General features: G+C 35.7%; 1 protein-coding gene across 4 annotated transcripts in view; it reads right to left on the minus strand.

Annotated features, from left to right (window-relative positions):
- Nucleotides 1-11,981, minus strand: part of ZCCHC11 (zinc finger, CCHC domain containing 11) — a 217,543-nt gene that overhangs the window by 68,898 nt on the left and 136,664 nt on the right. For all 4 annotated transcript variants that reach the window (XM_006839775.1, XM_006839774.1, XM_006839773.1 and 1 more), the window contains 3 exons: nt 9,871-10,045; nt 7,670-8,370; nt 5,566-5,716 (listed from right to left, as the gene is read on the minus strand). In XM_006839775.1, the coding sequence (XP_006839838.1) occupies nt 5,566-5,716; nt 7,670-8,370; nt 9,871-10,045 (1,027 nt within the window). The remainder of the gene's footprint in view (nt 1-5,565; nt 5,717-7,669; nt 8,371-9,870; nt 10,046-11,981) is intronic.

Consider the following 11,981-nt stretch of genomic DNA (forward strand, 5'->3'; position numbering starts at 1 on the left):
ATGGATGTCAGAGGAGACTCTGAAACTTGCTCTCCAGCAAAGAGAAGCTAAAGCAAAGGGAAAAATTGAAGAGGTCCAAGAGCTGAACAGAAAATTTCAAAGCTAGAGAAGATAAAAGCCAAATACTATAATAAAATATGCAATGATTTAGAGTTGGATAACCAAAAGGGAAGAACACGGTCAGCATTTCTCAAGCTGGGGGAACTTAAGGAAAATTCAAGCCTCGACTTTTGTTATTGAAAGATTCTCTGGGCAAATTACTGAATGATGCAGAGGGCATCAAGAAAAGATGGAAGGAATACACAGAGTCATTGTACCAAAAGGAAATGGTTAATGTTCAACCATTTCAAGTGGTACCATATGAACAAGAGCCAATGATACTGAAGGAGGAAGTCCAACGTGCACTGAAGGAACTGGAAAACAACCAGGCACCAGGAACTGATGGAATAAAAATTGAAATCTTTTAAGAAAGTGAGGTGGCACAGGAGGCACTCACTCATCTCTGCCGAGAAATTTAGAAGACAACTATCTGGCTGACTGACTGGAAGAGATCCATATTTGTGCCCATTCCAATGAGAGGTGACCCAACAGAATGCAGAAATCATCAATCTCTTTGCTATCCCATGCAAGTAAAGTTTTGCTAAAGCTAATACAGAAATGGCTACAATCATATATTGAAAGAGGTTCAAGCCGGATTCAGAAGAGGCCGTGGAATGAGGGATATCATTGCTGATGTCCGATGGATCTTGGCTGAAAGCAGAGAATATCACAAAGATGTTTACTTATGCTTTATTGACTATGCAAAGGCTTTCAATGACATGGATCATGACAAGCTATGACAACATTGCAAAGTGTGAGTATTCTGAAACACTTAATTGTGCTCATGAGGAATCTGTACATGGACCAAGAAAGCAGTTGTTCGAACAGAACATGGGAACATTGAATGGTTTAAAATATAAAAAAGCATGCAACAAGGTTGTATTCTTTCACCATACTTATTCAACCTGTATGCTGAGCAAATAATATGAGAAGCTGGGTTCTATAAAGAAAAACGTGGCATCAGGATTGGAAGAACACTCATTAACAACCTGCAATATGTAGATGATACAACCTTGCTTGCTGAAAGTGAACAGGACTTAAAACATTTACTGATGAAGATCAAGGAGCACAGCCTTCACTATGGATTACATGTCAATGTCAAGAAAACAAAAATCTTCACCACTGGACCAATAAACAACATTGTTATCAATGGAGAAAAGACTGACGTTGTCAAGGACTTCTTCTTGGATCAACTATCAACACTCATGGAAACAGCAGTCAACAGATCAGACGATGTATTGCACTAGGCAAATCTGCTGCACAAGACTTTCTTAAAGAGTTGAAGAGCAAAGATGTCAGCTTGAGGACTAAGGTGCATGCCTGACTCAAGCCATGGTATTTTCAATAACCTCATATGCATGCGAAAGCTGGACAGTGAATAGGGAAAACTGTAGATTTGATGCTTTTGAGTTACGGTGTTGGGAGGAAAACATTGAAAAGTGCCATGGGTCGCCAAAAAAAACAATAGATCTTTTTTAGAGGAAGTGCAGCCAGAGTGCTCCTTGGAGGCCAAGATGGCCAAACTTTGTCTTTCATACTTCGGGCATATTGTCAGGAGGGACCAGTCAATGGAGAAGAATATCATGTTTGGTAAGGTGGAGGGTCAGAGAAAAAGAGGAAGACACCCAACAAGATGGATTGGCCAAGTGGCAGCATCAATGGACTCAAGCGTGGCAAAAGTAGCGAGGTTGGCCCAGGATTGGGCAGTGTTTCTTTCTTCTGTGCAAAAGGTCACTATGGGTCAGTATGGATTTGATGGCACCCAACAACAACAACAATAATATTTTATCAGAGATTAGTACTGCAACTCCTGCTTGTTTTTTATTGCATTTAGCTTGGTATATTTTTCCAATCCTTTAACCTTTAGTCTGTTTTTGACTTTTGTGTGAAAGGTGTGTCTCTTGCAGACAGCATATTGAAGGATCTTGTTTTCTTATATATTCTGCCACTCTCTGTCTCTTAACTGGTATATATAATCCTTTGATATTCAGTGTAATTATCGATAGGAATGAAATAATTGCTGTCATTATGTTTGTTTGTTTTTTGTGGTGCTGCTGATGCCTTTGTTCTGCATGCCTTCTTATGCTGAGTTCATGTTTTTTGTGTCCTTTCTTGTCAATTTCTTCATAGTTTTAATGTTTTTGTGATCTTCTAGGATTTTCATTTTCTTTACGCGTTGTTTGAGGTTACCTTATTTTCTAATAACTTCTTTTTTAAAAATGTTTTGTGAATTATGTAGTAGTTTCCATGGGAGAACATTAGCTTTACATACATCCTATCATGTATCGTTACACTGCCATGATTACAATCCCCTCCATGCATCATCAACCAACCACAGGGTTTACCCTGCAAGCCTGCCCCCAGTTCGTCAGCACACAACCCCTCTCCCTCTCTGGGTCTAGAGTGCCCAGCCATTCCATCTCTCTACGTCATCATCTCTGCCTCCATCTCTGGCATCACTGCTTCTCTTGGTAGGGTCCCGCACTCTGCTCTTCTCCCTTGATGATCTCAGAGACCTCCGCTCCTGGACTGCAAAGTCAACCACTCCCCTCCTTCTGCTACAAAATGTCTACCTTTACATTTCTAACCCTGACAGTCAGTCCTAATAACAAATATTCACTACTGTACCATAGGAGTGCTATCCCCATCTCCTTTCATCGGTCCCGCCCAGACAGATTGGCTACTACTCAGTGGAGAGTCTACCTTCCTCCGCGCTCTCTGGATCTAGGTTCCCTCTTGAAAGCGTGAAAGCGAATCACTTCTTGCCTTTGTAGTCCTCCACACCCCCGTTTTGGGTAGCCAATGTACAAGTTGTCCATCCTTGTCTACTCTGTGTATGGAGGGGGGATAATGATCCTTGCTATAAAGATTTGTTCCCTCTTTTGAGCTACTGTATCCATAGGTGTAGGTCAATTTCATCAAATTGTATCAGTTTATTCTTTTTTCCCTCTTCTTCTTTCTTCTACTTGAGTTCTGATCATCCAGCCATTGAAGCCAGGTCAAGTGGGTATTATCTGTAAGTGTGGGTGTTCTTGTGCATATGGCCCTCTCTTCTTATCTGCTGGATGCTTCATTCTCCACTCTAGTCCTCTGTGGTGCTATCTGGTTTTAAGTGGAACTTTTCACTTTAAATTTTTCTGAGCAGATCTGTGACCATGTGTAGCAGAATCCTCCAGGGGTGGCATGGTGTCTACTTGCTGAGGGCACCCCCTTTAGTCACCAGAATGGAGGTGTGCAGACAGCGAGAGACCAATGAACAGAGATAAGAAACAATAAAATGTCCACATTTTTATCTCCAAGGATTGGTCAGGCAACCACAGTTGCTCTGATCCTTCCCCAACTCTACCTTGCCCAAGATGGCTGCTCCAGGAGCTGCTGAGGCCAGCTGATCAGAAAAAATACCAGTATTCTTGCTTCTGGTATGAATTCCACTGGCTGTAAGCCTTCAAACTTTCTAAGTATTCCTTATATGTAGTTCCAAGTTCTGGGTTCGTTCCCTAAAACTACGTCATCCAGTATTCTGTATTATTGCTGACAGAGGTCCATATTGAATCTCTCCCCAATCTGCCATCAAGCTCTGTACCGCTGAATATGTATTTTTTATTTTGTAAGTGTATATCAAATATTTTTGCTTTGTTCATTTGTGAAATATAAAAAATGTAAATGGGAGCCACAGGGAGGAAGCAGGATAACTGTTGTTGCAGGGAGGGGATTGCAAATCATTGAGATGAAACAAAGTGTATAATTTAATGAATGTAAGGCTGATGATCTTGTCTATAAACCTTGACCCAAATTAACAATAAAAAGCTAAAAACAAAAAACTTATGAGATGAAACAAAACTGGAAGGAAATATACTAAATCATTACCAAAAAAAAAAAAAAAAATGTGCCATGACCTAGCAAATCCACACAGGTATTTACAGTATTTACACAAGAATAATGAAAGCATATCTTCACATCCTCATATGTACACAAATTTGTAATCTGCATAATAGATTATCAGCAAGTCACAATTATATAAGTAACACAATATTCATCAACAAATGAACACACAAGACTCAGCAGCCACTCCTTGGAAACCCTATACAGGGTTGTTACAGGTCGGAATTGACTCACAACAATTTAACAACAGTCTATCAATGCAATGGAATACTAATCCTCAGTAATAAAAAGGAATGAACACTGATACACACACCAGTATGACTAAAACTCAAAAGTAATGTTGAATGACAGAAGCCTGATAACAAAGTTCCTTCTATGTTATTCTATTTACATAAAACTCCGAAGTTTCCTAGGGGAAGGAGTAGGAACAGTGGATTACAATAAAGCATTAAATATAATGCAAGGCAGCAGAAATTCTATCTTAACTGGCATACAACAAAGAATTTAGTACTTACAAATGTTTGCTGAGTTAAGGTGTATCCCAGGTATGCCATTAAGTGTTTGTTGAATAAAGAAAGACATTCAAGGCTTCCCCCAAATTATATTTGTAGCTTATCTCCTTCTATTGTCCTTTTTATAATCTAGTCTATCAAAAGTTACTATTCCCCCAAAGAAATGAAGTATTCTATGCTTTTACTCATAAGCTATCTCCAAAAATGCAGTTCAAAGTCCATTTCAAATGCGACATCATTAATTTCAATTCCTGTGATCAATCTCAGCTAAAATTCATTGTATGCGCTGTATTGTATCTATTAATTATCGCTTGTAACACATTTTGTTTTCAATTATGCCAATTTACCGTGTCTTGTACAAGCAATGAGATAAATGATATCAATGATGCACATGCTGTATATGTGGACTGTCCAATACAGCAGTCATTAGCAACATGTAACTACTGGGTAGTTGAGACGTACCCAGAGGTGACTTAAGAATGTAACTAAAATTTGAATTGATATAGCTAAATGGGGTTAATACACTTAAAAAAAAAAAAAAAATACAGATCCAAAGTCTGTTGTTAAGTGCCATCAAGTCAGTTCCACCTCACTAGCAACCACATATAGGGTTTCCTAGGAACAACTGGTGAGTTTGAACCGCCAACTTTGAGGTTAACAATCCAGTGCCTATCCTGCAGCGCCACACCAGGCAGGATTCTGACCCAGACAAAGCAATACAGATGAGCACCGTGGAGTCCTTGAATACTATAAACAGTTAACACACTTGACTGAAAAGATTAAGAGGTTCAAGCTCACCCAGAAGCACCTTGAAGAATGGTTTGGCGATCTACTATAGAAAAATATACATTGAAAACTCCATGGAGCACAGTTGTACACCCTGACCTTTATGGGGTTACCATGACTTGAAATCGACTTGAGTGCAACTGAAATAAATACTGTATTTCCCCTCCTATTTACCAACATTGCCCTGTACATACTAAAATGAAATATAGTATGTTATTTTTAAATTAAAACAAAACAAAAAACTAAGAATGTAGTCCTAGTACTTCTAATAATAAAAAAAACTTACCAAAACAACTTTTACATACTAAATCAAGTATCTCCCGAAACCGGTTTGTCATTGGTGGTAGAGGTTTTAGATCAATTTTCCTGAAATCCTCTGGGCAATCATTTTTCGAATGGCCATCCTTCTTGCAGATGCTACATACTATTGTTGGCGGCTATACAAAAAGTAAAAAATGTATTATTAAACTTTTGAGGAACTTCATCATCACTCACAAAGCAGGCCCAAAGAATCCTACGCTTTCAGAAATTAAGGAAAACATGTTAATGAAATACACAGTTAAATATCAACCACCTTAACTTTCTTTCTCACTAAAATGAAATTATCAATGGTTAAATTTACATAAGATGTAAAGTACAGGAAACATCATGAGGTGCAAAAGGGGGATTAATTCAAGCAGCTTGATCAAATCTTAAATAATCACATTAACTATACAAAGTAAATGGGAAAATCTACATTATATTTTCAATGTACTTAAAATAGTTTATAAAGAAATTTCAAGTGGTGCCTTTCATTTTACCCCAAGCATCTTCTACATTCAAAGTCAATTATAGAAGCCTAGCCTAGTTAACTGGTTCAATTTATTATATTAGCACAACATTCAAAAACTAAAACTATGGAACCGAGTGCAAAAACCAACTTGGATTCATTCATATAAAGAACAAATTTTTACCAACAGCTACAAACAACTCCAAATGCCATACCACCGTTTAAAATGTATGACAAGTAGCTAAAAATGATTTCAAATAAAAATGTAACTCACCTAGTTAAAACACATTATACCACAGAAGAATACTATTTTCTTTATTGTAATACATCTAAGGCCCTAACATTAGCCTCTTCCTCCAATGTTATTTACCCAGCCATGTACTCTGTCTCAACTTAGATACTGAAACCTCCAATTGTGAGAATACAGTATTGTGGGCTAAGTAACACTACTATAGGGATTTCTATCAGTTCTTCAAAACGCTAAAAAAAAATAACGAGACTATTATAAAAAACGTTTAAACCATGTTGACAGGATGACTAAAAACAAAAACAAATTGAGAAAATAGTCACTGTAAACAGAATTTCCAGGATAAAGTATTAAAAATATATAAATTGCAATTATATATTAAGAGGTTTTTCTAAAGATCTGCCATTTATTTCTTCCTTTCAATAGTCCATCTTCCATAAATACTGCAAACTTAATAAAATGCTACAGATGTATCCTTATATACAATGAAAGTTTTTAAAGGTATGAATAAGCTTGATGATTTTAATATATTACTTGGTTTACACAAACGTTGTATCACTTCGGTATTCTGGTAATTATATTTCCATTATGTAACCTGTACTTAAAGGCAATATAACTAAGTCAAAACTTTTTTTTGTTAGCAAAAACAGTTATTGTTTGTTTTCCATTCACTGGGATATTTTATTCTATATAATATTTAAAAAGTTAAGGTTCAGATAATTCCACGTAATGGCACAAAGTTAAGAAAACTAAAATTTATAAGGGATACGCCAAAATCTTAAGAGAAACTCAGTGCAGAGATTCTTCCTTCTTCGTTCTTTTGGCTCCTGATCACATTTCTCCCTCAACTATTTTATATATGCTTTAAACTTCCAAAAATATATAGAGAATAGAATGCTATTATAATTTTAAACCTTAGATTCTCACTTTTGAAAGAAAAATGGCTTTCTTAAGTAAAAAAAAAAAAAGTAAGTTAAAAATACAAGGGGGCTTCAAAAAGTTCGTGGCAAAATTACAGTATAGTTTAATTCCATTTTTTCCACAAACTTGTTTAAGTCTCCTCATACATGCTGCCTTTGCCAAGCTAATTTTAATAAAAGATGTGACTACTCTTTTGGTATATGACTAATAAAGTAATAGTAATAATATTAATAAAGTAACATAATAGCAACAATATACAATAATAGTAATGGAATGTTGAAACATTTTGAGGCTTCATATACATTCTTCAAGGGAATTAAAGGCAAAAAAGCAAAAAGGGAAAGACAAATGTTGAACTATCATTCCAAAATAATATAATCTATCAATATTTTTATACTTCTTAATCTAAAAACTATAACCAATCTTACATACCATTTATAAACTGTATCCTACCTTTCCAGAGGTTAAAATACACTTATCAAACACATAATGTAATTCCTGGGTGAGATTATTATCATCATCAATTTCAGAAGCATCTTCTGCAGCTTTGCAGTTGCAGGAGATAGCAGACATGTCAGTGCACACAATCTGAGGTGAACTTCTTGTTTCTAAATTTAATCTGCAGTTAGTACCACTAGCAGATTCACATGGATCATGGGACTTATATTTACTGCAATCACAATGACTGAGTTCCTTTTTCAAACAAGTTTCTGAAGGTGCTAAATCATCTTGGCTTTTAATTGATTTTGCCTCTAATTGACTTCCTTCACCGGTAATGAGAGATGAAGATTCCTGTCCATGTTCAGCCAAATCTAGTTCATTTATCAACGAATCATCATTGCCAGAAGTACATCTCTGGGATGTACATTCCATTTCATCATATTTATCAGGTTGTTCTCTTTCTACATTTATTTTTTCTGTGCTTTCTTCAAATAGAATGCAACAGTTGGTTGCCGTATTGTCAGATTCCACTGGTTTCTTATTGCTTATTTTCCCCTTTTCTTTTTTCTTGGAATCCACTGTAGACATATTTCCACCCTTCCTCTGAGGACAGGCAAAATATCGATAAGCTGCCCTGAATCTTTCCACAACATATTCGTAAACAAGTTGGCTATTCAAGCTCCGTGCAACATTCCTCTTGATTGAAAATGGATCTAGTGAAAAAGGAAATAGTCAGAAACTCCATCTCTACTAGCAAAGTGCATTTCAAAGTTTACATAAATAGACCATAGCTACTAGAGAGTCAGAATACATTTTTCCAATGATTTTCTAACTTAGGCTCTTATGAGAGTGTCTGTAAACTGAGTAAGAAGAATTCAATGACAACATTTTTTTCCCTTTGTTTCTCCCAGAAAATAAAAAGCTAAACAGAAAACAAGAGTAAGGATAACTGAAGAGAGGATAGATAAGGAGATCAGTTCAGTAAGTATAATTTCAACAATGAAACTTCTGGGAAAGAAAGCTATACTTCAATTACATTGTCATTGAATGAAGCCCCCCAAACTCCAGGACCCATTCATGTTTCTCTCTTGTCATGGTATTCTTTAATGTAGTTACATACTCTTTGCAATTTAAACAGAGAAAATACACAGCTTAAAACTTTCAAAGCCTCAAGTTAAGAAATACTGATTTTAAGACTCAGTTTTAGTAGCTCTGTGAATTACAAAGAAAGGGAAGGAAGAAAGAGGCACAGAAGAATGGAAGAAAGGCAGAGAGGAAAACAAAGACGTCTTAGGAAGTGAAAGCTAAACCCAAATTTAAATGTTGATTCACAACCTAAAAAGACTAGGCTAAAAGAGTTTGTTATAAAACCAACTACAATCTCAGCATTCATAAATACATGACAGACTTATGAAACCATTTGTGTGCTGTCAGAACTTTGATCATAAGATTTAAATATAAATATGCCCTGTACAGGGTCGCTATGGGTCGGAACCGACTCGATGGCACTTCACAACAACAACAACAGGGAAAAAATAACAGTACCACCCCAAAAGCAACATAAATGTTCTATACCACTGAAGATCATTAAGTAAAAAGATTAAGCAGGCCAGACTTTAGATTATGAAAGCTCTAACATGCTTCTCCTAGCCTCTTTCCCCTTCTCAAAAGAAAAAATAAAAATAAAAGGGACGATATTATGGATGGAGGCTTCAGAGCTCCTTATTTACATTATGTGAGAGGACACGTTTAAGTGTATGCTTCAGAATACTGCTGAGCTCAACTCACAATACAGAAAGTCAGATTAGAACTGAAGGAGAATGTGTAGGCTCCATTAAATTCAATGAATCATCTATAAAATGTTAGTGAAATGTGAAATTTGAATATGGATTTAGAAGTCATTGTACTAAATTCTGTATCTTCAAAGATCTTTTGTTACTAGGATTTGATGAAAAAGTTTGTCAACCATCAATTATTCTTTTTTCTTTGGCTTAGCCACATTTAACATATGTACTTTAGAAGATAATGCTAAAGTGGATATTAAATGTATAAGTTAACTGAATATTATGACACAGAATTCCTCAAAAAGACCTTATACCATTAATTATAGTACCACAGTCAAAAGATTTATAATACTGCATTAGAAACAGATGAGGAATGAACGGCACACATATAAAAATATTCTACAAATGAAACACAACACATACTCTCACCTTCAATGGCTATTCGCCTTTTAGGCCAGTTTTTGTTTTCTCTTGTCAAAATATCTTTTATCCGTACACATATGACATATTCCTCCAAAGCAAAATCCAGTGTGTAAAATTTTAGTAGCTCTAACCACAATTGTCCCAGGGATACCTGATTTGGTGTTTCCAATGTTAAAGGAGACTGGAAAAGAAAAAAGTACTTTTCATTTTAACTTCATAAAACTATAGAATTATTTTCAGATAAAAATGATGTTTTCAAAAACAGAAGCATAGAGAAATAACTTGACAAAAGGCAGTAAGTTTGTGGTAGAATAGGGAACAGAGCCCAAGAGTTTTCTGATATCTAGAATTTTGTAATATTTCTAATAAACCAAAGATTTTTCAACTGTAGCAGCACGTGAAAGTTACCTGGGGAGCTTTAATACACCCCATACACAAGATCCTGCTCTAACTGACCTGTGATGTCTCCTGGGATAAGAGAAGAGAAATGACATGAAAAAAAGAAAATGCTGAAGCACTCAGCTGCTAATCTGAAGGTCGATGGTTAGAACTTACTAAGCCATTACATGGGAGCAAAATGTGGCAAGTCTGCTTCCCTAAATTTACAGTCTTGAAAATTCTCTGGGCAATTCTAATCTGTCTTACAGTGTCACTAAGTCAGAATTAACTCAAATGCAATCTATTTGGTTTAACTCTTGAGCACTGGGAATTTATAAAGCTCCAGAAGTAATTTGCATATACAGTCAAGTGTGAAACCACTGCATGGAAGAACTATAATAGTTCTTTACTAGAGCAATTACTTTAAAAATCTATGCAAATGCCCTACATTTTCAAAAAAATGAATTATCCCCAAACACTTATTCAGAACTATGTCACTAACATTGTGTTAGATGCTAGGGATATCAAATAATAATGAGAGCTAACACTTACATGTTTACCCTGTACCATTCATGTCCTGTATATATATTAATAATTAATTCTAACAACTTTATGAAGTAGAAACTATAGGCAAACAATCTAATTCAAGACTACTTGGCTACTGAGCTCATGTTTTTAATTACTATATAATACACTGCCAAAAAAAGCTTCAAGGTCCCTACTTCACAGACTATTAGGACAATGTGAGACAATTCAACAATTATGATAAAGGCTACATGCATTGAAGGGCCTCTAAATTAGAGGAGTCTGCAAAGAAGACCTGGATTGTGAAGGAGTAAATTAGACGAAGACTGACTTAAAGTAATACTAGGCAGCATACAGGCATAAACAGTTAATTCTATAAATATTTACTGAGTACCTAGTAGGTGCCAGACAGTATTCCAGGAATTAGAATATGTCAGTGGAGAAAAAAATATGTATATATCACTGCCTTCTAGAGTTCACTTTTTAAGAAAAAAGATAACATTAAACTTAATAATTACATAGTATACCAGAAGAGAAATGACATGAAAAAAAGAAAATGTTAAATATAGTAAAAGGTATTGGGAGTGTGAAAACATGAGGCTACAGTGTTAAATAGGATATTCAAGATAATGTTTTTTGGGGTATGATTTGAGCAAAGATTTAAAGAGAAGGAAAACTACTCTAGGGAACAGCTAGAACAAAAGGACTAAGGTAGAAGTCTGACAAGCATTTTAAAGGAAAAACAAAGCTAAGTTGGTTGTGGTAAAGGAAAAGAGGACCACAGGAGGATAAATAAAGAGCTAACCAGTAATGATTGTCAGGTTGGCCCAAGACCGGGCAGTGTTTCCTTCTGTTGTGCATAGGGTCGCCATGAGTCGGTACTGATTTGACGGCACCTAACAACAACAACAACAACCAGTAATGATTCTTTGCCTTTTATTCTAAATAAAGAGTTTAGGGGAATGAAGCACTTAAGTTTTTTTGTTTTTTAAAAAAATCTGTTTTGAGAAGAGACTATAGGGGAGAGGACAAGGGTAGATACAGGGAAACCTGTTAGGAGGCTATGTCAGTAATACAGGATAGAGGTAGCTAAGATCTGAATTAGTAGTAGTGGAGGTGCTAAAAGGTAGTTAATTACAGATATATTTTGACACAGAACAGATATGATTTCCTGATAGACTAGATACAGAATGTGGATTTTTAGTAGTTAAGGA

This window comes from Chrysochloris asiatica, unplaced genomic scaffold (assembly GCF_000296735.1).
Source record: "Chrysochloris asiatica unplaced genomic scaffold, ChrAsi1.0 scaffold00026, whole genome shotgun sequence".
In the NCBI taxonomy this organism is placed as follows: Eukaryota; Metazoa; Chordata; class Mammalia; order Afrosoricida; family Chrysochloridae; genus Chrysochloris; species Chrysochloris asiatica.